This window comes from Oncorhynchus tshawytscha, linkage group LG32 (genome assembly GCF_018296145.1).
Source record: "Oncorhynchus tshawytscha isolate Ot180627B linkage group LG32, Otsh_v2.0, whole genome shotgun sequence".
Classification (NCBI taxonomy): domain Eukaryota; kingdom Metazoa; phylum Chordata; class Actinopteri; order Salmoniformes; family Salmonidae; genus Oncorhynchus; species Oncorhynchus tshawytscha.
Window position 1 is genome coordinate 8410853 of NC_056460.1, and position 26179 is coordinate 8437031.

At 45.2% G+C, this 26179-nt stretch overlaps 1 protein-coding gene across 4 annotated transcripts; it reads right to left on the bottom strand.

Annotated features, from left to right (window-relative positions):
- Positions 1-7123: 7123 nt before the first annotated feature.
- Positions 7124-24333, bottom strand: LOC112230337 (ras GTPase-activating protein nGAP). Of its 4 annotated transcripts, none has more exons than XM_024396578.2 (18): positions 23084-24333; positions 21941-22080; positions 21626-21704; positions 19796-19863; positions 19523-19608; positions 17939-18068; positions 17567-17665; positions 16151-16819; positions 15890-16034; positions 15622-15766; positions 15248-15484; positions 13393-13594; positions 9339-9430; positions 8874-9192; positions 8571-8681; positions 8242-8432; positions 8034-8118; positions 7124-7796 (listed from the first exon to the last, which is right to left on the bottom strand). In XM_024396578.2, the coding sequence occupies exons 1-18, from the start codon at positions 23706-23708 to the stop codon at positions 7680-7682; spliced, it is 3540 nt and encodes a 1179-aa protein (XP_024252346.1). In that variant the 5' UTR covers positions 23709-24333; the 3' UTR covers positions 7124-7679. The 4 variants fall into 4 exon arrangements, with proteins under 4 accessions (XP_024252346.1, XP_024252345.1, XP_024252348.1 ...); XM_024396577.2 differs by having other exon boundaries at positions 17939-18071; XM_024396580.2 differs by lacking the exons at positions 21626-21704; positions 21941-22080; positions 23084-24333 and adding an exon at positions 20948-21253.
- Positions 24334-26179: the final 1846 nt, after the last annotated feature.

Here is a 26179-nt window from a genome sequence, read left to right on the forward strand (position 1 = left end):
CTGTGGTGGACAAAATTTGCCAACGAAGGACCATCGTTCCTGTTCAAGTGATCACAGTACAACAAGGTGAGTCCAAAAATGTATTGTATGATGCTGCATAAATGATGTAATATTCCAATAAGATATGTATACTGTAGCTAAGAAAGTAATACTAAGTCTATGTTGTGTAGTAAGCTGTTAGTAGCCCATGTGCCTCACCCAAATAATTTGGTCTATTATCACCTCTTCATTTCACCTACTGTTCTGACTTGGTGGTGCACATGTAGCCTATAACCTGTTTTAGAGAAATGTAATAATTAAATATTGTAAGAACTTCTATTGTCTGCTTATATGCCCCCTTTATTTATCCTACAGTTCTGACTTAGTATACAGGGAGAACACTGTAAGAATGGCCCATGTTCTGAATTCTGTTGCTGTACATTAGTTATACAAATAGTTATATCGACTACATCTGTCCTAGCTCGCTCATTAATGTCTTAATCGAAATTACAGATTGGCTCTTATCAACTTGTCGTCCCCTTATGCCAGTGGTCAACCAACCTTTTCCGAGTCAAGATCACTTTCGCAGTCAAAAAGCAAGCTGAGATCCACTCCTTAGATGTATTTTTTTTTTACATTAAACCTCACACATACAGTTTTGTAGGAATGAGGTTTGGGCTGTAGGCCTAATACATTATCACAGCATATTGGCTGTATGATTGGGCTGCCAATATTGTTAATCAGACCATATCATATTTCAAAACTTGAGCTTTGATAACAAAATAGATCAGTTGGTTTAGCACTTATGAGTAGTGATGGGCATTCCGGCTCTTTTTTTGTATTTTTTCAAGTCAAACAGTTTGCGATAGTTTGACAGCATAATAGAATATTGCACCATATCAAAGAAAAATAAATAACAATTTGGAAAACTGCAGCATCCCACAAATTGAAATAAATGTAAAAAAGGTTGCTATTACAGATGTGCATTTAAAGTATACATTTTTTTATGTATAGAAACAAAGTGCATATAAAAACTAATACAATCTGAACAACACAATAGAATATTGCACCATATCAAAGAAAAATAAATAACAATGTGTAAAACTGCAGCATCCCACTTAAAACATTAAACTGGTCCTTCTTTTATCTCTTATTGCCATGGTATAACCAGCAGCACACAGCAATGCTGAACATATTTTGCTTTAATGAGAGATTTGCATTCAGAAATGCAAGCTGCCTCACTTTCGAGGGGCTGATGCGGTTTCTTCTCTCTGTAATTATTTGTCCCAATTTTGAGAAGAATCAAATCAATTTTTTTTATATAGCCCTTCGTACATCAGCTGATATCTCAAAGTGCTGTACAGAAACCCAGCCTAAAATCCCAAACAGCAAGCAATGCAGGTGTAGAAGCACAGTGGCTAGGAAAAACTCCCTAGAAAGGTCTAAACCTAGGAAGAAACCTAGAGAGGAACCAGGCTATGTGGGGTGGCCAGTCCTCTTCTGGCTGTGCCGGGTGGAGATTATAACAGAACATGGCCAAGATGTTCAAATGTTCATAGATGACCAGCAGGGTCAAATAATAATTATCACAGTGGTTGTCGAGGGTGCAACAGGTCAGCACCTCAGGAGTAAATGTCAATTGGCTTTTCATAGCCGATCATTCAGAGTATCTCTACCGCTCCTGCTGTCTCTAGAGTTGAAAACAGCAGGTCTGGGACAGGTCAGGATTTCATAGCCGCAGGCAGAACAGTTGAAACTGGAGCAGCAGCATGACCAGGTGGACTAGGGACAGCAAGGAGTCATCAGGCCAGGTAGTCCTGAGGCATGGTCCTAGGGCGCAGGTCCTCTGAGTGAGAGAGAGAGAGAGTGAGTGAGTGAGTGAGTGAGTGAGTGAGTGAGTACACTTAAATTCACACAGGACACATAAACTACTGCAGCATAAATACTGGAGGCTGAGACAGGAGGGGTCGGGAGACACTGTGGCCTTGTCCGACGATACCCCCGGACAGGGCCAAACAGGCAGGATATAACCCCACTCACTTTGCCAAAGCACAGCCCCCACACCACTAGCGGGACATTCTTCAATTACCAAATTACCATCCTGAGACAAGGCCGAGTATAGCCCACGAAGATCTCCCCCATGGCACAACCTAAGGTGGGGCTCCAAACAGGACAGGAAGATCACGTCAGTGACTCAACCCACTGAAGTGACGCACCCCTCCTAGGGATGGCATGGACGAGCACCAGTAAGCTAGTGACTCAGCCCCTGTAATAGGGTTAGAGGCAGAGAATCCCAGTGGAGAGAGGGGAACTAGCCAGGCAGAGACAGCAAGGGCGGTTCATTGCTCCAGTGCCTTTCCGTTCACCTTCACATTCCTGGGCCAGACTACACTCAATCATAGGACCTACTGAAGAGATAAGTCTTCAATAAAGACTTAAAGGTTGAGACCGAGTCTACGTCTCTCACATGGATAGGCAGACCATTCCATATTAATGCAGCTTTATAGGAGAAAGCCTTGCCTCCAGCTGTTTGCTTAGAAATTCTAGGGACAGTAAGGAGGCCTGCATCTTGTGACCGTAGTGTTCGTGTAGGTATGTACGGCAGGACCAAATCGGAAAAATAGGTAGGAGCAAGCCCATGTAATTTATTTATTTTTTATTTCACCTTTATTTAACCAGGTAGGCAAGTTGAGAACAAGTTCTCATTTACAATTGCGACCTGGCCAAGATAAAGCAAAGCAGTTCGACACAACAACACAGAGTTACACATGGAGTAAAACAAACATACAGTAAATAATACAATAGAAAAATAAGTCTATATACAATGTGAGCAAATGAGGTGAGATAAGGGAGGTAAAGGCAAAATAAAGGCCATGGTGGCGAAGTAAATACAATATAGAAAGTAAAACACTGGAACGGTAGATTTGCAGTGGAAGAATGTGCAAAGTAGAAATAATGGGGTGCAAAATAAATAAATAAATACAGTAGAGGGAGAGTTAGTTGTTTGGGCTAAATTATACATGGGCTATGTACAGGTGCAGTAATCTGTGAGCTGCTCTGACAGCTGGTGCTTAAAGCTAGTGAGGGAGACAAGTGTTTCCAGTTTCAGAGATTTTCGTAGTTCGTTCCAGTCATTGGAACCAGAGAGGCGGCCAAAGGAGGAATTGGTTTTGGGGGTGACCAGAGAGATATACCTGCTGGAGCGCGTGCTACAGGTGGGTGCTGCTATGGTGACCAGTGAGCTGAGATAAGGTGGGACTTTACCTAGCAGGGTCTTGTAGATGACCTGGAACCAGTGGGTTTGGCGACGAGTAAGAAGCGAGGGCCAGCCAACGAGAGCGTAGAGGTCGCAGTGGTGGGTAGTATATGGGGCTTTGGTGACAAAACAGATGGCACTGTGATAGACTGCATCCAATAGGTTGAGTAGGGATTTTGGAGGTATTTGTAGTTGTCCACATATTCTAAGTCAGAAAGTAATGCTTTGTAGGTTAGCAGTAAAACCTTGAAATCAGCCCTTGCCTTAACAGGAAGCCAGTGTAGAGAGGCCAGCACTGGAGTAATATGATCACATTTTTTGGATTAGTCAAGATTGTAGCAGCCGTGTTTAGCACTAACTGAAGTTTGGTTTATGTTTCCTGTGTAACATCAATGCTACACATGCTTTTGTCACTTCTAGGTTAGACTATTGCATTGCTCTACTTTCCGGCTACCCGGATAAAGCACAAAATAAACTTCAGTATGCCAAACATACCCTCGTAAAACTGATTGTGGGAGAAGGAGACAACGATGAAGCAGCGACTCTGGACCAGGACAAAAACCTGAAAATGCTCCTGGACAGAGTCAGGAAGCTCAATATCAAGCTGATTCCGGAGAAGCTGCAGCTCAGGCTGAAAGAAGTGCCCTACACTGGCCACCTGCTAACATCGGAGGGGTTGAAAGTGGACCCAGGAAAAGTGACAGCCATCTAACAGATGCCTAGGCCTACAGATGTACAGGGGGTGCAGCGCTTCCTGGCCATGGTAAACTACCTAGCCAAGTTCTGTAGGCACGCCACGGAGCTCTGCGAACCACTGTGACATCTAATACACAAGGACTCACTGTGGGAGTGGTCAGAGAGACATGAGCAGGCTTTCAATGAAATCAGGGATACCATTGCACAGGCCCTTGTGCTGAAATACTACAACCCAACAGAGCAGCTTGTACTACAGTGTGATGCTTCAGAGAGTGGGTTAGGAGCAGCCTTGATGCAGGGAGGACAACCAATAGCATATGCCAGCAGAGCCCTGACAGAGACTGAAAAAGGGTATGCACAGATAGAGAAGGAGCTGCTTGCAGAGCCCTGACAGAGACTGATAAAGGGTATGCACAGATAGAGAAGGAGCTGCTTGCAGTGGTGTTTGGCATGGAGAGGCTCCACCAATTCACATATGGACAAACTGTCGACGTGCAGTCAGATCACAAGACCTCTAGAGAGCATCATGACAAAGCCTCTCCTCAGCGCACCAAAAAGACTACAACGCATGCTCATGAGACTCCAAAACTACGAGGTCAGTCTCCGATACGTTCCGGGAAAACATGTGTTGCTGGCCGACACCCTGAGCAGGGAGTACCTCACAGAGCAAGACAACAGAGGCCCTGGGGAGGTCCAAGTGGAATCAATCAGTATGATACACTACCTCCCTGTGTCAAGCGAGAGACTAAAGCACATCCAGAGAGCCACTGAGCTGGACCGGGAGCTCCAGACACTGAAACATGTGATCCTGCAAGGGTGGCCTGACGTGAAAGGACATGTACCCTTGGAAGTAGCCATGTATTTTCACAACAGATATGAGCTGAGTGTGCAAAATGGAGTTATCTTCAGTCGTTGTGCCTACTGCCCACAGGTCAGAGATAATGCAGGGAATCCATTCTTCACACATAGGAACAGAGGGAATAGCTTGCGAGTGTGTCTACGAGGCCAGGCATGAATGCACAGCTGAGAACAAACATGGCACAATGTAGCACCTGCACTGCATGGGGTATGAAGCAGCAGAAAAAAACATTGAGGCCACAAGAAGCACCAAAGCGTCCCTGGGAAAAAATAGGGACTGACCTGTTCTAGTTCAACGACAGAGACTACATGGTCACAGTTGATTATCTCTCCAACTTCTGGGAAGTGGACCATTTGGAGAACACACAGTCGAAAACGGTCATTTGAAAACTGAAGGTACACTTTGCACGCTATGGGATACCTGACATCCTTTACTCAGACAATGGTCCCCAGTACTCTTCAGACGAGTTCCGAAATTTCAGCAAGGCTTGGGACTTTACACACGAAACATCGTCCCCAGGATACCCGCAAAGTAATGGGAAAGTGGACTCGGCAGTGAAAACAGCCAAAAGACTGATGGCAAAAAAGCAAAGAGAGCAGGTGCTGTCCCGTACCTGGCCCTGCAGAAACAGCCAAAGTACTACGACACCTCTGCTAAGGATCTCACAGAGCTGCAACGAGATGACAGGGTGAGAGTTCAGCCACTCACTGGACAGAAACAGTGGTGGCAGAGGGCCACAGTAGTCAGACCTGTGGAGCAAAGGTCCTACGAGGTGAAGACTGAACAGGGACAAGACTTCAGGAGGAACAGGTGACACCTGAGGAAGAGCAGAGAAATAGGGGAGGATTTCCCCACTGTTGAGGAGCCTGGCACAGAGCCGGTTAACAGAGCACCAGCTGACGCCCAGCAGGGTGCTGAACACAACCTAGAGGCGGACCACTGCACCTCAACAAGATCCAAACATCTCAGGTCAAGCAACTCCTGATGTAATCAACACTCCCCACACAAGGTCTGGTAGCGCCATCCGAATACCTATACACCTGAATGAATTTGTGTGAAGGTAAAAAATAATAATAATTCATGGACAGTCGGAGACAGTAAACAAACATTCAGTTCACATTCCAGTTTATTGCAGACATGGACTACAAGCCAAAGTTAGGTGGAGTCTGCCTTTGTTGTAAAAAAGAAAAGAAAAAAGAGAACATGTAGCAATATTGATGTTACTCATATTGATGTTGCACAGGAAACGGAAACCAGTTGTTACTTACTTTGTTAATGTGCTGGTTGACAACATGCCTAGTAAAGTTTGCTTAACTATATATCTTTGTCTGTTGTGATTATTTTTCTGCATAATTTTTGGACAGAAAGTTTATGATTTTTGCAATGTTATGTAGCTGGGGAAAAAAGCTGTCCTTGAAACAGTCTTGATATGTTCGTCAAAAGAGAGATCAGGGTCCAGAGTAACGCCGAGGTCCTTCACAGTGTTATTTGACACGACTGTACAATCATCAAGATTAATTGTCAGATTCAACAGAAGATCTCTTTACCAGATGATATCTTTACAAGAAGACGGTTAGGCCTAACATTAGCATCGCTATATTTGTCCTGTTCCTTAATTGTTTGAAACCTGGACGTTTTACTTCATATTATGAGGCATGTCTTAACTTGCTTCAAAGTAGCCTATAGCCAAAATCCCACCATAGAAACATGGTTAGACTTAATTTAAGACTTCTTCATATGCGCTCTCCTGTTCTATTGGCTTTTCAATTCATCTTTATTTAATTGTCTAGTGGCAAAAGGCATTATTCTAGTCATATTAGCAACCCAGGATAGTTGTTGCATCTTTAGAACCGTTCTCTTCATAAATTTCAAACATATATTTCGTCTCTGTCCATGAAACCGCTTACATGTGCGGTGCGAATTTAGAACGCGTTTTCCCGCAAATTGCATTTGGGAACGTTTGTCCGTATGCCTACTGCCAGGTGTTCATTTGCTGCGCTTAAAATGTGAAGAAATAATACTATATCAACATTTATAAATTAGACATTCTGATCTGTTTCATCAGCCTCATTAATAGATACAGCGTATACCTCCACTACACTACTTTGATACGCATCAGTGGGGATTAAGAAGTGAGTATATACAATGCCCATAAAAAAAGTGTGTATACGGAGAATAACTGCACATGCTCTCCAATAAACCAATTCAACTATTCTCTGACTCATGGACATTCATATCAGTTTATTTTGTTATTTAGCAATAGTCATTCAGTCATTCTTACCAAGTAGACCACATAGTCACACACAACACAAGTTCACACAAACGCTGAACGGTACATTGTTTTATTCAAGTTTTTATTTAATTAAGTTCACAGAAATGGTAAATCTGCATTCAAAATGGATGGAAAATGGACAACATTCTAAGAAGTGGTGAATCAAAAGAGGACAACGATGTATTTAATTACATATCAAGGTGCGGTATCCTTACATTCATTTTGTTAAACTGCAGAGAGGGAAACTGTTCTTGCCGTAGGCTATCATTGATGTTGACGTTTCTACACTCAAATTCGATCAGTCTGTTCCTGTCAAATCAAAAAATGTTCCACAAATATTTCAAGTGCAGTGTACACAGTAAGTGCAATGTTAAACAGGTGTAGCATACCTGTGACTTTTTAGTTCATTTCTGTTTTTTTCAATTGGACACAGGATAAGATTCATGCATACATTTACTCAGTTTTATCATGAGAAAAGCATCATACAGTATCTGAATTTCTGAAAGTAAGCCACCCATCAGGCAAAACAACATAATTCTGGGGGGGGAGAACGTGAAAGCTATGGGGACTAAACTAGGCATATGTCTATAATACAACTCTGTGCTGCCAGCCTGACTTCAGATGCTGTTGACATGATTGGCCCCGATCCCAGGGTACTGTGTGTTGCTCTGGTCACCGGTGTAGTCTCCACTGAGCTGGTGCCTGTCCTTCAGCAGATCTGCAAACTGCTCCTCCTGAGAACACACAGCAACAAACGGCTACATTTAGTTTTGCTTTTCAAGTCATGTTACGTCTCGCTTCATTGTCGCGATTTTTCTTTTTCACAACAGCAACATTGGTCATTCCAAGCCGACCTACATGCCCCCTAAAGACGTGGGCAAGTAAGAGAAATTGAAAATTAATATGTAGCCTAAACACTCGTCATAACTCATCTTTATCTTAATGATTGTGGTAGATGTCTCCAGTCTTACCAGTATGTTCATTCGCTCAGCTGCTGCCACGGCGACGTTCAGCTTCCTCTCATCCTCCTCCCTCTCCTCCTCGATAACCCCCAGCCTATGATGCCGATTAACAATTGCATTTTAGTTCATCTTCAAACCAAATAAACTCATTCATTTGAAAGGTTGTGAATGTAATTTTATGACATTTCGATCTGTCCCTCTTACTCCACTGTCTCACCTGAAAGTGGCGCTAGCGAGCTGTTCCTCACGGACAGCCAGATGATTACGCAGTTCGTTAACCTCAGCCAACAAGACTGCATTCTGATCTTGACTTTGGACAATGAAGTCCTCCAGCCGCTTGGCCATCTCCAGCTCACTCTCTGTCACCTGCTCCAGCCCCAGGCGGAGCTCCGACAGCTCCTGTGCATGCTGGTTAAATCACAAATCAACATCATGGTGATCAAGCAGTTTCATCATTGCAGTATTTCTTTGATGAGCTGACGTAATCAATGCAAAAGAGGAAGGAGCAGCATTGCTGGATGGTAAATAATATGAAGATGAACCCACCCTGTCCAGTAGGTTGATCTCTTCATTCTCTACCTTCCTCTCGTATGTCTCCTTGCTCTGGGACACTTTGATCCAAGGCACTGGAGCAGGAGGAGCCTTTACACCGACACTCTGACACAAGAAGAGGGGATGCTTTCGTGAGATTCAATCACTCCTCCCACCCATCGACTCTCAGCAGAACAACCACATGGCAATGCAAGGTTATGACTATGAACCATGTACTTCATGAGGATAATGTCAACATAAGATAGAATGTTTGAATGTTGACAATTGAAACCACATGACCAAGATTTTCAAACTCACGTTCTGTGGTGATGAAATGTCAAGTGGAGGGTTGGCTTCCTGCTCTGCCTCTTGGTCCTCCGGCGGCAGATTTTCAGTGCTGCTCTGTCTCCTCAGTTGCTGTTTGGGGTCCATCTGCCGTCTGTGCGGAGCACTCTGGGTCCTGGATACTGGCTTCCTCTCTCTGGCACTCATCCTGTCTCGCTTGACCCCCTGGAAACTTTCTTTCCGCTGGCCGGCCTTCACATCTGTTGGCAGCTGCTGCAGGGAGTTGTGCAGAGGGCTGTACTTGCCCACATCTTTAGGGGGCACGTAGGTCGGCTTGGAATGACCAATGTTGCTGTTGTGAAAAAGACAAATCGTGACAATGAAGCGAGACGTAAAAAAAAGATTGTGAAACTATGTACGCACACAAGTAGGTCTACAAAAATGCGTATGTGCAATACACATAGGGTGCACATGTTGAAGTGCACTCGCCAACCTCACCTGCTAACAGTAATCCGTAGAGCATCTGGGCCCAGAGATTCTGTAATCTGGTTCAGGATTGAAGGCAGAGGGTGCAATTTGTCTATGGTGTCCTGAGGAAGAGAGATGAACAGCATGTTAGCTACCACTAAACCTTACCATGGGTGGTTTCAGCTTCGTTTAAAGTTTGATTTGCCACATTTGTCACATACAGCGAAATGCTTAATTTCCAAGCGCTACCCAACACTGCAGTATTCAATATCAAATCAAACAGTATTTGTCACATGTGCCAAATACAACACGTGTAGACCTTACCGTGAAATGCTTACTTTACAAGCACTTAACAATACAGTTTTTTTTAAAGTACGTTAGGGAATATTTGCTACAAAAATAATCAAAATAAAAAGTAACACAATACATTAACAAGGCTTTATCCAGGGGGTACCGGTACAGAGTCAATGTGCGGGTGTACAGTTTGAGTTAATGTACATGTAAATAGATAATAAACTACGCGTAGCAGCAGCGTAAAAAATGGGGTCAATGCAAATAGTCAGAGTAGCTATTGGATTGAACTATTTAGCAGTCTTATGGCTTGGGGATAGAAGCTGTTTAGGAACCTTTTAGACCTAGAGTTGCCTTACAGTAGCAGAGAGCACAGTCTATGACTTGGGTGGCTGGAGTCTTTGACCATTTTTAGGGCCTTCCTCTGACCCCGCATGGTATAGAGGTCCTGGATGGCAGGAAGCTTGGCCCCAGTGATGCACTGGGCTGTACGCTCTACCCTATGTAGCGCCTTGCTGACGGTTGCTGATAAGTTGCCATACCAAGCGGTGATGCAACCAGTCAGGATGCTCTCGATGGTGCAGCTGTATAACTTTTTGAGGATCTGAGGACCCATGACAAATCTTTTCAGTCTCCTGAGGGGGAATAGGTTTTGTCGTGCCCTCTTCACAACTGTCTTGGTGTGCTTGGACCATGATAGGTTGTTAGTGATGTAGACTCCAAGGAACTTGAAGCTCACAACCTGCTCCACTACAGCCCCGTCGGTTTGAATGGGGTTGTTCTTGGCCCGCCATTTCCTGTAGTCCACGATCAGCTCCTTTGTCTTGATCACGTTGAGGGAGAGGTTGTTGTCCTGGCAACACACAGCCAGGTCTCTAACCTCCTCCCTATAGGCTGTCTCATTGTTTTCGGAGATCAGGCCTACCACCGTTGTCTTGTTGGAGTCATGTGTGCCCACGCAGTTGTGGGTGAACAGGGAGTACATGAGGGGACTAAGCACCCACTCCTAAGGGGCTCGCGTGTTGAGGATCAGCGTGGCAGATGTGTTGTTACCTACCCTTCCTGACAGGTGGCCTCTCAGGAAGTCCAGGATCCAGTTGCAGAGGGATGTGTTTAGTCCCATGGTCCTTAGCTTAATCATGATCTTTGAGGGCACTATGGTGTTGAACGCTGAGCTGTAGTCAACGAACACCATTCTCACGTAGGTGTTCCTTTTATCCAGGTGGGAAAGGGCAGCGTGGAATGCAATAGAGATTGCGTCATCTGTGGATCTGTTGGGGCGGTATGCGAATTGTAGTGGGTCTAGGGTTTCTGGGATGATGGTGTTGATGTGAGCCATGACCAGCCTTTTAAAACACTTCATAGCTACAGACGTGAGTACTACGGAGCGGTGGTCATTTAGGCAGGTTATTGATGTAGTAATATAGTATCAGATACATTTAAGCCTTTACTAGACTATGGGGATATTTTATATTTTATATCATTGTTTGAGATCAATTGACACCCTTTACCATGGCACTTTGAGATTTATTTTAATCTGCAAAACCCTTACTTACCACTGCACTTTGTATACCAGGGTTGGCTGGCCTTCTCTAGTCACTCGTAGGCTCAGGCACTGGTATACCTTTCATTTACAAAGCCATTTTGAGTTTACTACCTTTTCATTTGGACATTTTTATTGTTCAGAAATGTGGTGGGTACTCTCTTCGTTCGCTGGACTTTATCCTGCTAACTGTTCCAAATGTCCGAACTGAATTTGGTAAAAGGGCTTTTATGTACTCTGCGCCATCGTCTTGGAACGCCTTACAAAATACTTTTAAACTGGAAGAACTTGTCCCGATTGGTATTTTTAAAACACTGATGAATGATCTTGAGACTGATTCCCTGGCCTGTCAATGTTTTTAATTTGCTGTTTTTGATTTTGTTATACTCTTGTGAATTCTATGGTTTTTACTAGATTACTTGTAGTTTTTCATGTTGTTTGTCTGTAATTTTTGTAATGACTTGGTGCTGCCTATCTTGGCCAGGACGCTCTTGAAACGGAGATTTTAAATCTCAATGAGCCCTTCCTGGTTAAATAAAGGTTAAATAAGGTTACCTTGGCATTCTTGGGAACAGGGACTATGGTGGTCTGCTTGAAACGTGTATATATTGCAGACTTGGTTAGCTCATCTGGTAGGCTTGCGTCACTGGGCAGCTCGCGGCTGGGTTTCCCTTTGTAGTTTGCAAGCCCTGCCATATCCAACAACCGTCAGCCAGTGACTGATGTGGTATACTCCTCAATGCCGTCGGATGAATCACGAAACATGTTCCAGTCTGTTCTAGCAAAACAGTCCTGTAGCTTAGCATCCGCGTCATCTGACCACTTCTGTATTGAGCGAGTCACGGATACTTTCTGCTGAGTTCTTGCTTTTAAGCAGGAATCAGGAGGATATAATTATTGTCAGATTTACCAAATTGAGGGTGAGGGAGAGCTTTGTACGCGTCTCTGTGTGTGGAGTAAAAGTGGTCTCGAGTATTTATTTTTCTTCCTCTGGTGGCACACGTGACATGCTGGTAGAAACTATAGAACAACTAATAAAAATAAGAGATCTTACAATGTGCAGTGATACTGCCGTATTTGAGGTAGATATGCACATGTAGGCAGGGATTATGAGAAAGTGACTGGTAGCAGGATAAATAATAATAGTAAACAGTGGCAGCAGCAGAAGTGGAGGTGGGTGGGTGGGTGGGTGGGTGGGTGTGCGCACGCAAGTGTTAGGTCTACTCCCTCTCCCCCGTTCCGTGTTCGACATCGCTGGTTTACTAACCACTGGCCCTGGCTGCCCATCATTACGCACACCAGCGCCCCTTCATTACTACCTTGATTACTTACCATTTATCTAGCACTCTGTTTATGTCAGTCATCAAGTAGTATTGTTTCCTTGTTAGACGCTTCTTTTCTCTTGTTTTGTACTCCGTCAACACCACGATCAGCTGGCGCAACTGGGTGCAACTATGGATGAGGTCCTCCACCACCTCAACACCATCCGAGAGGATTCACTTTCAAATAACGGAGGGCCTTCTACCATGATTCATCCCGGCAAGCCAGTCTCCCAGCCTACCCAGCAGTCTGCCCAGGTCAGCGATGCCCAAATGTCCCTCCTGGACAAATAAGACGGGATGCCATCCCTTTGCCATGGCTTCCTACTCCAGTGCTCCCTCTATTTCGCTCATCAGACGAGAGCCCCCACCACTGAGAGGTCCAAGGTTGCCACGGTCATTTCTCTGCTGACTGGGCGGGTGTTGGAGTGGGCTATGGCCATCTGGGAGAGAGGAGAGGATGAGCTGGGTTCCTACGAGGGGTTCATGGCTCTGTTCAGGGTGGTCTTCGACCATCTACCGGAGGGCAACTACTCCAACTCCTGCAAGGTACCTCTGCGGAGTACAGTCTCACCTTCCGGACGAGCCCGCTCCTCGCCCTTGTGGCCGTCCCCCTGGCCAGCGTTGTCAGTCACACCTGGACTTCATTACTAACTCGATTACTTACCATTTATCTAGCACTCTTTCTGTCAGTCTTTCAGGTAGTATTGTTTCTATTTCCTTGTTAGATGCTTCTTGTTCCATGTTTTGTTATCATTAAACTCACACTGCACTTGTTTCCCAACTCCCTGCGTCTTCGTTACAGCAAGAGTGTCAGTGTAGGCGCGATAGGTGGATATACATGTAAACAGGGCTGAAAAGTGACTGGTAGCAGGAGTACAAGAATGTCATAGCATAACATTTGCCTTTGATTCAGTTGATGTATGCCTACCTGCTTCATTGGGGAAATGATGTCGACCAGCAGGCTGTGTAGGACAGCCAGACGCAGAGGCAAGTCAACATAGCCATCGAAGGATGTCATTGGGATCTCTATGTCTGGGCTGGACACTGTCTGAAGGAAGCACCTCATCCTCTCCCAGTACTGCTGCAGGAAGTCATTCATGAACAGCATGTACTCCTCCTTCTCCCCAAACCTGTTAATGGAAGAGCATGGGGCATGGGTTAGTGTTGGAGGAGGGAACGACTGGTTTGGGAAAGAAGATGTTTATTCTTATCGGCAGACTCAATAGCCTTGGCTTCTCAAATGACTGCCTCGCCTGGTTCACCAACTACTTCGCAGACAGAGTTCAGTGTTCTCGGACCGACTCTTTTCTCTGTATATATCAACGATGTCGCTCTTGCTGCGAGTGATTCCCTGATCCACCTCTACGCAGACAACCCCATTCTGTATACATCTGGCCCTTCTTTGGACACTGTGTTAACTAACCTCCAAACGAGTTTCAATGCCATACAACACTGCTTCTGCGGCCTCCAACTACTCTTAAATGTTATAGCAAAACCAAATGCATGCTTTTCAACCATTCGCTGCCCGCACCCACCCGCCCGACTAGCATCACTACTCTGGACGGTTCTGACATAGAATACGTGGACAACTACAAATACCTAGGTGTCTGGCTAGACTGTAAACTCTCCTTCCAGACTCATATCAAACATCTCCAATCTAAAATCAAATCTAGAATCGTCTTTCTATTTCGCAACAAAGCCTCCACTCACACCGCCAAACTTACCCTAGTAAAACTGACTATCCTACTGATCCTCGACTTCGGCCATGTCCTCTACAAAATAGCTTCCAATACTCTACTCAGCAAATTGGATGTAGTCTATCACAGTGCCCTCCGCTTTGTTACCAATGCGCCTTATACCACCCACCACTGCGACCTGTATGCTCTAGTCGGCTGGCCCTCGCTACATATTCGTCGCCAGACCCACTGGCTCCAAGTTATCTATAAGTCTATGCTAGGTAAAGCTCCGCCTTATCTCAGCTCACTGGTCACGATAACAACACCCACCCGTAGCACGCGCTCCAGCAGGTATATCTCACTGGTCATTCCCAAAGCCAACACCTCTTTGGCTGCCTTTTCTTCCAGTTCTCTGCTGCCAGTGACTTAAACGAATTGCAAAAATCGCTGTAGCTGGCGACTTACATTTCCCTCACTAACTTTAAACATCAGCTATCTGAGCAGCTAACCGATCGCTGCAGCTGTACATAGTCCATCTGTAAATAGCCCACCCAATCTACCTACCTCATCCCCATATTGTTTTTATTTACTTTTCTGCTCTTTTGCACACCTGTATCACTACTTACACACCATCATCTGCGCATCTATCACTCCAGTGTTAATCTGCTAAATTGTAATTACTTTGCTACTGTGGCCTACTGTTACCTCCTCATGCCATTTGCACACACTGTATATAGACTTGGTTTTTTTCTATTGTGTTATTGACTGTACCGCTTGTTTATTCCATGTGTAACTCTTTGTTGTTGTTTCTGTCACACTGCTTTGCTTTATCTTGGTCAGGTCGCAGTTGTAAATGAGAACTTGTTCTCAACTAGCTTACCTGGTTAAATAAAGGTGAAATAAAAATTGTAAAAGAAATGATTGACTTGGACCACATAGTTTGAAGAATTAAAATGAGCCTCAAGTGTATTGTTTCCATCATTGTGTCAGATGTTTTGCGGGTATATTATGTAATGTATCTAGTAGCTCATCTCTAAGGTTGGTATCGATGGATACATGGATGAATGACGATGGGGTGCAGACAGAGATGAAGCCCCACACACTCACAGGGTGAAGTTGGCCAGGTTCTGGATGACCTTGGCGGTGAAGGTGAGGGTGCGCAGGGTGGCCGGCTCCGGGTAGGGCTGTGTCAGACCAAACAGGGAGGGGCTGAGGATGGCGGGACACAGAAAACGGAGGAATAGCGAGGCAGAGATGAGGCGCTGGCCAATTTCAGGTCGTCCCTGCTCCTCGCACAGCTCCACCCAGCTGGAGAAGATCCTGTTCAGCTCTTCAGGGAAAGACCTGTGAGGGAAACGGTGGCGAGAGCGGTCAATTGCAGCCTAGTATTTCCTGTGAGTGAATATGAATCGGCATTCATTTGATAGCATTCTTCTGACTAAGACTGCTATCAAATCCCATCAGGTCTCTTTGTCCCTCACCCGTGCATCTCAGTGATTTTCTGCACTGCCTCCTCACAGCTCTCCTTCAGGTGCCGCTGGTTGTTTGACAGCTCAGAGGCGGGGCATTTGAGAGGGTCCACTTCACAGCTCTCTACTGAGGCATACAGTCGAGTGATGAAGTCCCCTGTAAGAAGACCAATGGCACAGTTTTCCATAACATTTTCTTAGAGGAAGGTCTACGAAAAGTGTTAAAACAGATCCACTGTTACCCAGGGCGAAACATTGTATTTCCACAGATATTCCTTACCCAGGGTGTCGATAAGGTACTTCTGGCCCACCAGCTTCATGTACTCATCAATGGCCTTGGTGGCCAGCGTGTTCTCCCTGAAGATCAACGCCTCTTTCTCCCGAAGGCGCTCCACCTCTGCACTACCCAACTCGATAAGGAACTCCTGGAACATAAACACACAGAATAAGCGCTTTTAGCAAGTTATGACTAGCTGACTATTCTAAAGGTCTACTTTAAATGCTTATCATGAAGCAGCGGTCACCCCTTTGTTTTGCCTACCTTGGCCTTGCCAATGCTTTGCAAGACGTGGACCAGTGCCCCGGCTAATTCCTCCTTCTTCCTGACTGACAGCAGTGGCTGCAGGTTCCTGCACATGCCCACATAGTCCACTGTCACAAACTCTGCAAACTCCTTATACCTCTCGATGGGCAGCACCTGCAGGTTCTGAAAGCGGGCCTTGACACGGAGCGACGCTTGGGGCCCCAGTTGCTCTTTCGTCCCTCCGGCACCAGACACCTTGTAGGGAATAATCGGGTGCCACTTCTCCTGGAAGGCCCTTCCACTGATGTCGGCCAGGGATATGGCCACACTGCCAAGGGGATGCAGGGTGGACTCATCCCGGGAGTGACGCTTCTTCTTGGGCTCCTCATCGCGGAAGAGGTGCAGGGTGATCTGGGAGACCGACGGCAAGTTGTCCAGCTCAAAAAACTCTCCCCAGAACAGCTGGCAGCCTCCGACCACCCCGCCGCTGCCCCCGAGCACCCCACCAGAAGATCCATCACCAACCAAGCTGGAGTGATGGGAAGACTTGCCCACGGCTCGGCTACTGGTTCGGGCAAACAGGGTGCCGTCCAGGTGCAGCTCACAGTAGTATCGCCTCTTGGGGAGCAGGTCCTTGGCCTCGTTCACCCACAGACTGAGGGAGTTCTCTGTCCGCTCACAGTTGTCCTAACGGAGACAGAACATGTTAGAACATCAATCAGTGAGTACACAATATGGATTCCTAGGATATCATGGCAATGTGGCATACATTAAAGGATACGTTTTCTTTTGTACAAAAATATCAATTTCTTTTGTAATATTCCATTTTGTGACTCCAGTGATTCCTCTCCATTCTATAAGTAACTGCCAAAATGAAATACAAAACACTTATGAGGGACACAAAGTACTGTATATTGAAAGCATGTTCCAGACACTTGTAGAATCTATGCCAAGGTGCATTGAAGCTGTTCTGGCGGCTCGTGGTGGCCCAACGCCCTATTAAGACCATTTGTGTTGGCAGTTACCTGTAGAAGCAGGCTACATGAAGAATGGAACAGCTGGATCGGGGAAACCACTTGAGTCACACAAAAGGGAATATAACGTTGCGGATCAACTTTGGAGTGACAATTTCATGTGTACAACATTTAAAGACCTGCATCACTACACTGAGAGATTTGCTGTTTCTAAAAGGACGTATTTGGGTGTTTTTGGAGCCTTTGTTTGTTTTTTCGGGGCCCCCATAATATACAACAAGGATGAGGAAATTATTTGCTGTTTGTGATATGTTTCTCAAAAACAAGTGCAGTAAACAAAGGTGTCTGGACCCTTCTATAACATGCCATTTACATAAATAAATCAAATATTTTTTACAACCAAATTAAACTTCTCCTTTAATTGGTATTGAAGATGAATGTTTTTAAATAGTTTCTTTACCTTATTGGGCTGAGCAGCCCGTCTCAGGTCCTCTATCCAGCGGTCCCGCTCAGCAGCTGAGGTGCACCCAAAACAGTGGTTGTTCTCTGAGTTTATCACCTAGGACATCATTATGAAGGCGGAAATTGCCAGCAGTCAATACATGACAGGACAGAGTGAAGAAAATATGTTATTGGGCAGTATTTAACATGAACCTGGTCAAATCACTTTTAAGACATGGGACGAGCATAGAAATTCAAACAAATTTCAATCAAATTTATTCATAAAGCCCTTCTTACATCAGCTGATGTCACAAAATGCTGTACAGAATCCCAGCCTAAAACCCCAAAACAGCAAGCAATGCAGGTGTTACAGGTCAAAGGTCAGCTCTACCTCAAAGCAGTACTTCTCCCCTAGGATGGAGCTGTGTACAGGCCTGATGACCGTACTGGTGTCTGCGCTCAGATCCAGGTTTCCTGCAGCGCTGACTGGGATGGACACGGACTCCCGTGAGCCATGGAGCCTGCTGAACAGACAGGGAGGAGGAGACGAGAGGAGTCAATGAGGAACAGCCTGCCTTACACACCAAGAGGGTGGTCTTCCGGCGCCGACAGAGATGGCCGCCTCGCTTCGCGTTCCTAGGGCCCCACAAGGGTGCGTTCTGAGCCCTCTCCTGTACTCCCTGTTCACCCACGACTGCGTGGCCATGCACGCCTCCAACTCAATCATCAAGTTTGCGGACGACACAACAGTGGTAGGCTTGATTACCAACAACGACGAGACGGCCTACAGGGAGGAGGTGAGGGCCCTCGGAGTGTGGTGTCAGGAAAATAACCTCACACTCAACGTCAACAAAACTAAGGAGATGATTGTGGACTTCAGGAAACAGCAGAGGGAACACCCCCATCCACATCGATGGAACAGTAGTGGAGAGGGTAGCAAGTTTTAAGTTCCTCGGCATACACATCACAGACAAACTGAATTGGTCCACTCACACAGACAGCATCGTGAGGAAGGCGCAGCAGCGCCTCTTCAACCTCAGGAGGCTGAAGAAATTCGGCTTGTCACCAAAAGCACTCACAAACTTCTACAGATGCACAATCGAGAGCATCCTGGCGGGCTGTGTCACCGCCTGGTATGGCAACTGCACCGCCCTCAACCGTAAGGCTCTCCAGAGGGTAGTGAGGTCTGCACAACGCATCACCGGGGGCAAACTACCTGCCCTCCAGGACACCTACACCACCCAATGCTACAGGAAGGCCATAAAGATCATCAAGGACATCAACCACCCGAGCCACTGCCTGTTCACCCCGCTGTCATCCAGAAGGCGAGGTCAGTACAGGTGCATCAAAGCTGGGACCGAGAGACTGAAAAACAGCTTCTATCTCAAGGCCATCAGACTGTTAAACAGCCACCACTAACATTGAGTGGCTACTGCCAACACACTGTCAATGACACTGACTCTACTCCAGCCACTTTAATCATGGGAATTGATGGGAAATGATGTAAATATATCACTAGCCACTTTAAACAATGCTACCTTATATAATGTTACTTACCCTACATTGTTCATCTCATATGCATATGTTGATACTGTACTCTATATCATCGACTGCATCCTTATGTAATACATGTATCACTAGCCACTTTAACTATGCCACTTGGTTTACATACTTATCTCATATGTATATACTGTACTCGATATCATCTACTGTATCTTGCCTATGCTGCTCTGTACCATCACTCATTCATATATCCTTATGTACATATTCTTTATCCCCTTACACTGTGTATAAGACAGTAGTTTTTTTGGAATTGTTAGTTAGATTACTTGCTCGTTATTACTGCATTGTCGGAACTAGAAGCACAAGCATTTCGCTACACTCGCATTAACATCTGCTAACCATGTGTATGTGACAAATAAAATTTGATTTGATTTGATTTGATTTGAAGAGCACTAAGAGACTGACCACATACCTGCTGCCTTTGTTCAACCCAACGGTGTTTAACTGGGTATTGCTCTTTCGCATGGCTCCACCATAGAAACGCCGCTTGATCAGCCCCTTGAGACAGAGGGCAGGAAGAAGACAATTAAAGAGGGAGCAGGGAGAGATGGTTTGATGAAGTTCAATTCATCCCCAGGGGCATACTGATTAGCAGGCCCTGAGTCATACAGAATCCTCAGGAAATCCAGAGCTGTTATGAATCATGTAATAACAGTATTTTATCTGTGGAGTATGCAGTGCTCACCCTCACTCCTCCATCTTGGCCCTTTAGTCTGGGGCCTCCAGTGGGGGCCATGTGGTCGGGGCTGCATTCTGCAGGTCCAGGAGATACACACAGTTAGCATGTAAACACAGTTTTGGCTTGGCGTGATCCCTCCCCTCCCTTTGAAAAAAATGGCAACCTTTTATCAGAGCGTCTCGGGCGGGAAGTGGGCATTGTGGGTTGTCTCTGTTATTGTTGCTTCATCTGGAGACCTACTGTGTATCTTGTTACATATCACTCACGTCTTACATATGTATGTGTGTACATTTCCCTGTTCATTTGGAAACCATTGTGGAGAGAGTGGTTATTCTAATCTCCCCAAACGAAATTGCAGTCCTCTGAAACCACCAGGGGAAGTGTAGTCATTTCCCCCTCTCTGCATTTCCTCTGAAGACCGAACAAATAACTGCTCAAATAGATGATGCTGCAAGTCTGGAGATTATTCAGACTGAGTTTGAACAGTACGTGTACTGTATAACTGAACATTAATACACTGGCTTTGAAATCCTATTGATAACCACCTTTAGCTTTAAGTCTCTCCAACAGTAAGACATGTCTAACGTAAGAAGGTTGAGGGATGACTAGGCTCCGTGTCAGAATGAGTCAACCATTGATAAGTGTTCTGACAGTCACACCGGATATTGCTTTGTCTAGTGGCTGAGACAGGGCCGGAACCTTGCACGTGCAGCCTTCATTTCAGACATGGATTAACTTAGTTTAGAGACGACTAAAACCCTGAGTACCACTGCAGGGCAGAAAATCAGCCGTGGTGTCACTCCACGTCAATAAAACAATTGTGCACCGCCCCAGGGACATCCTGGTCGCGGCCGGGTGCGACAGAGCCTGGGCTCGAACCCAGAGTCTCTGGTGGCACAGCTAGCACTGCGATGCAGTGCCTTAGACCACTGCGCCATCCGGGAGGCCCATTGTGATACTTTTTGGGCTAAAATAATATAGTTACCTATGGCAGTAACTAAAGCCATCATACAGTACATCACTTTTCTTCAGAGCGTTCGTTAAAAATTCACCTTTGTTGATATTCCCCTTGTCATAGACATAACCAAGTGAAATATTTGTCTGAATCAATAGCAATTGTGACCGTACAAATAAACTTCTATCTAACCCTTTGCTTACCCAATGTGCCTCCACATGCAATCCAGCGTCTAAATCCCATCATTGAGAGAGGGCGAGAGATCTGTCGAACCCGCTTCTCCTAATCACACTGAAGAGTGAACACTGCTTCAACCACTCATGGTTCTCCTCTCTTCACCAAATGGGCCTCGCCAATGTAGGCATCACATAGAACTAATCGGTATCTAATATTATATAGCCAGACTAAGTCCACAAGCGAATACTAATAAAAGTAACATGAACGAGAGAAGCCACGCTACCGACACTGCTTCTTCTCAACCAGCCCTGACTGGTCTTCTGGAACACACAGATGCGATGGTATCTACCCCCCAAATTTTGAGGAAACAATTTGAAAGCCACTCGAAAGCATAATCACGTCAGCTATTTCCTCTGTGCCTGCTCTACCGTTACTCTGCTAGACTCTCTAGTGGTTGTGATGCTGCCGAATGGATGTTGTCCTCGCAAAGACATCCCTGAACTTAGTCTTGCTCTGTCTGTATTTCTGAGGATCAACCATTTTGATGAGAAAATGGACTTCACTGTTTTATCTCCTTTGTGTCTCTGATGTTGACGTTGGGAAAGCTATTCGAGAAATCAAGGTATTGAGCACAGTTCCAGGAACCCCATTCATACGAAACACTCCTACTGTCTAAAACCATGAGGCAGTATTGGAGTACTGACCCATGTTGACATCTGCCAGGTTCTGCATGCTGAGGTTTGACAGACAGCTGCTGACTCGGTTCCGGGTCCACATCATTGGCTGAGAGAGGGAGTAGAAGAGATGCACACTCACATAATAACCTAGAGAGAAACCATGACTATCAACTTCATACAGTCCAGTGTGAGTTTCCATTGAGAGTGCAGTGCTCCCAGCAATAGTACTAACTGTTAAATGCAACGCTTCAAGGTGGTGTTGACTCCATGTTGTTTAATAATGGAAGTGCATTGCTAAGTGTTGTTGTGCCATTTTCAGTGTTGTTGGTCTGTGTCGTGTACCTCTTCCTCCGGGGTGATGAGGATCTGTCCGTCCTCCAGGACACAGTTGTTGATGTCCCAAACGGGGACGTCCTGGGGAGGGGCCCATGACAGCCTGGCTAGCTCTAGGGACGCAGCTGCAAGCCCGCTCTCACCCGCATCTATACACACACACACACCATGACGACAGCACACTAGATCAGTACAGAATGACCAGATCACTCCAATAGTCACTTGAAATCCTGGCCTTTTTTATTTGAACTGTCCGTGTGACACAACTAACTACAGTTGCATGACATGGTCTACAATAGATGCCACTAATTTGACTCATTTTGATGACCCTAGTCATGTCTCTGTGATTGGACACAGTTATTTTTAACAATACTCTATTTCTGTGCCTGACATTGAGTTTTCCTAATTACAGTATAGTCTAAGGAAACCAGCAATGGTCATTCTGGGGGTGGGGTAATTGAGTGCACACGCTGGCCCTTGGATGTTTTTCATTCGGAGTAATTATGGCATGATGTTATCTGACACAGTGCACATGGCCACTCCCATTTCTGGTTTGTAGTTGTTGTTTTGATGCTATCTTCTCCGCCCCTCCTCACTCCTCATCTATAACAACCACAACTCTCGCACATCCTGTGTCAGTTTGTTTTCTAATCTAAGTATGGCTGTATGAACTTCTCCTAAATCAGATTGTTTTTTTTTCATCCACATCTATATCTTCAGGTTTATTCTAGTCTCCAACGCGAATAGACTGTCTGAAAAGCCCACTCAAAATGGTCTCTGACCGTGTGGTTGAGTATAATGCTTTTGGCTTTGTGCCAACTTGCTTCTTTAACGTGTAAAATGCTTTCTAGCCATGTCTAACCTTCATCATGGGTTCTTAGACGCACACTAAATGTGTGGTATACAACACCAGATGTCAGCATTTCCCTGAAGGAAAATGACGGAAAATCTAAACTAGACTGAAATCGAGAGACTAACTAAACTAAACAAATTCAAACCTAGAATTTCAAACTGTACTCGAAATGGTTGACATACAGCGATGTTGGACGTCTTAAAAACCAGAAGAAAGAGCATGGCACTGTCATGTGTGGTGCTAGGTGTGCATTCAGATAACAGGGCAATCCGCTTATGGTGTGCATTCTGTGCCTTCACCTTGTAGGAGGGTCTGGGTGCTGTTTCTGCCCAGCAGCCGGGGCCTCTTGAGCTTCTGCGAGACGGTGCGTATGTACTTCCTGAACAGTGCCCCTCCGCCCCCTTTCTGTGGCGTGTCCGTGAGGGATGGTTCCGGTGCCTCTGCGCTTGCCCCCGGTCCCAATGTTGCCTGGGCTGAAGAGGAGGGGGACTGGGTAGTGAACAGCGACCCTGGAGGCTCAGACTGGGCCCTTCTGAAGGGGTTCTTCCTGGAGGCAGGGTTCTTCTCCAGCCTGGGGGTCTCCCCTCCTCGTCCAACGGTTGAGGCTCTTTCCCCGGGATCCTCGCTCAGGGCTTTCCGCCAGTTCTGCATCTTATTACTCCATCTGGTGGTGGAGGTCTTCTCCACCTTCTCTATTGTTGTTGATGCTGTGACTCCACCATCTCCTCTCGTCCCGTCGAGGGTTGCTGCCTTGGCTCCAGTGTGCCACTTGTAGGTGTTGAGAGGGTCGACATCCTCAGGAGGAGGGGCGTCTTGAGGATGCTCAGCAGGTGTCTCCTTCTCCTCCTCTGTGGGGCCCGTCTCCTCTGCAATCTGTTTCGCTTCTGGCTCAGATTCAGCCTCCTGGTTTGTGCCCATTTTCATCTTGGTATTTGTGAGTATCTTATTTTTTTTTAGCTTGCTCCTCTCACTGTTTTCAAGAATGGAGTAAATCGTCTTTACCTCCCTACTTAAGGTCCCCTCAAAATGTAATCACTTAGGGTGACTAATAATCTGGACATTACTTGTTTTTCTTTCTTGATTCTTTTTGTAGTTGTTGATTTCTGTGTTCCAAAACGTCATCCGGCAACATCAGTCTGACTGCTTCGTGTGTAGTTCCTTTGCTGTGAGTCTTCACGCCCTCAACCTCTCACACTCAACGGTTGCTTCCTTTCACAGTGTCACTAACTCTGTTTTTCTCTCTTCGTGTATTTTCTGACTGGTCTCGCTGCTCTCTCACCTCTCCCCTTCTTCCCCTTGACATCCTATTCAAGAGTTCTCTTTTGACTCTCCCTCAAATCATCCCACACCCTCTGTCAGGTTCTTAACGGCTTTTACTGGCCCCTTGTCCTGAAAAGCAGAGTATTGTTAGATTCCTCCGCTGCTTGGAGTGAAATCTCCTCATAAAATCCTCAGGACCTCTTCACGTGTATGGTTTAGGTAACTAAAACCGTTGTTAAGTCTGCGACGTTGTCACGCAGGAAGTGTGTCAGTTCACTCAATGATTTTGAAAGCGCCAGAGAGGAACAAGGGGGACGTCTTCAAACGTCCCACCCACTTGCCTACTCTTTCTTTGTATATGAAATGCAAATACATGCTCGGTTCTGATTTGTTCATCTAGCCTAGATATGAATTGTTTGCATCTGTACCTTCCCTTTACACAGATGGCTCTTATTTCTTCACACCTTCCTCTTTTTTTAAATGTTAAAAAAAAAAAACATTGATTGAGACATATGATCTGATGCTATCATAATAATGGGAAGCTGAGACATCCATTTCACAACTCGATCTTGGGGCCTGTCCCATTTCACCAGTTCTATCAACCATTCGGATCAACCCTGAAGTTCATATACATTAACGACAACAAGATGTAGAATATTTGTTGAATGATATTTAATAGAACATCATCACCATCTGTAGGTCGTCTGACACAGATATATACATACATGTGGTTGTTTGTGTTCAGTGGCTGTTGTGCTCAGTTTCCCGTCTAAACTAGCAGCACTTCCTGCCAGACAAACAGGTTCGATAGACTCTAAACCACTTCCTGTGTTGACGCTGCACAGTTGTGACACATGCACCTGTTAAATATTTCCAATCTCACACACTGGTCAATGTGTGTTTCATGAGATTATGACTGTGAGTTTGAATTGGAAAGGCAGCCAAGAATTCTGATCCAACACCACTGGATAGATGAAAACAGGGTTCCACATTACAGTTCTCTCTGATCAGTGCCAGATCAGAGAACCATTTTCAAAGTGTTCTCCTTAGAGTTGTGGATTCTCTTTGAACTGTCTCCTTATGCAACCTAAAACTGACTTAGAAGACATACTAACAACTTCCAATAGCTTTGTCAAAGCCCCACCACTACAAGCATAATGTATCTAAACCTTTACTCAGAAACACTGGAGGGCCCTATTACACCAATATAACTGAACTGTCGTCAGAAGATATAATTGAACATACTGTAACACCTATTTTAAAGTCCTTCTTCCTCCTCTGACGAGGAGCAGTAGGAAGGATAGGAGGACCAATGCGCAGCGTGGTACGTGTTCATGATACTTTTAATAGAACACAGAAAAATACAAAATAACCACGTGAAATAACTAAAACCGAAACAGTTCCGCGTGGAACACACAGACACAGGAAAATAATCACCCGCAAATCAAGGGTGAAAACAGGCTGCCTAAGTATGGTTCTCAATCAGGGACAACGATTGACAGCTGCCTCTGATTGAGAACCATACCAGGCCAAACACAGACATACCAACTCATAGAAAAACAAACAAAGACAACCCACCCCAACTCACGCCCTGACCATACTAAAACAAAGACAAAACAAAAGAACTAAGGTCAGAACGTGACAACCTGCATTGGTTGCCTGTAGTTTTATAATTGATTTTAAACACACTATGTGGCCCTGCATCTGAATACATGTCTAACATGCTTTTAAGATACTGTATGTGCCTGGTCGGTACCTCAGAACCTCTGACATGGGTCTTTCAGTTGTTCCAAAGGTGAGAACCAAAACGTTTGGTGAGGCTGCCTTCGGCCACTGTGGTCCTGGCCTTTGGAACAGCCTGCCGGAGGATCTGATGGCCTCAGAAACTATAGACATTTTGAAGAGCTACTTTTTAGTGCTTTTGCTTAGTCCTGTCTATTTTAACCCATTGTGTATATCTTATTTATTTTCATGTATTTTAATGCATTAGTCTCATGTCCACTGTTATCGTTTTACTATTTTAATTGGTCTCATTTCTATATTTCTAACCTTTTTTATTTTATTTGCTAAGCACTTTGAAATGCATCATCTGTAAGAAATGTGCTATGTAAGTAAAGTTTTGATTTGGTTTTGAT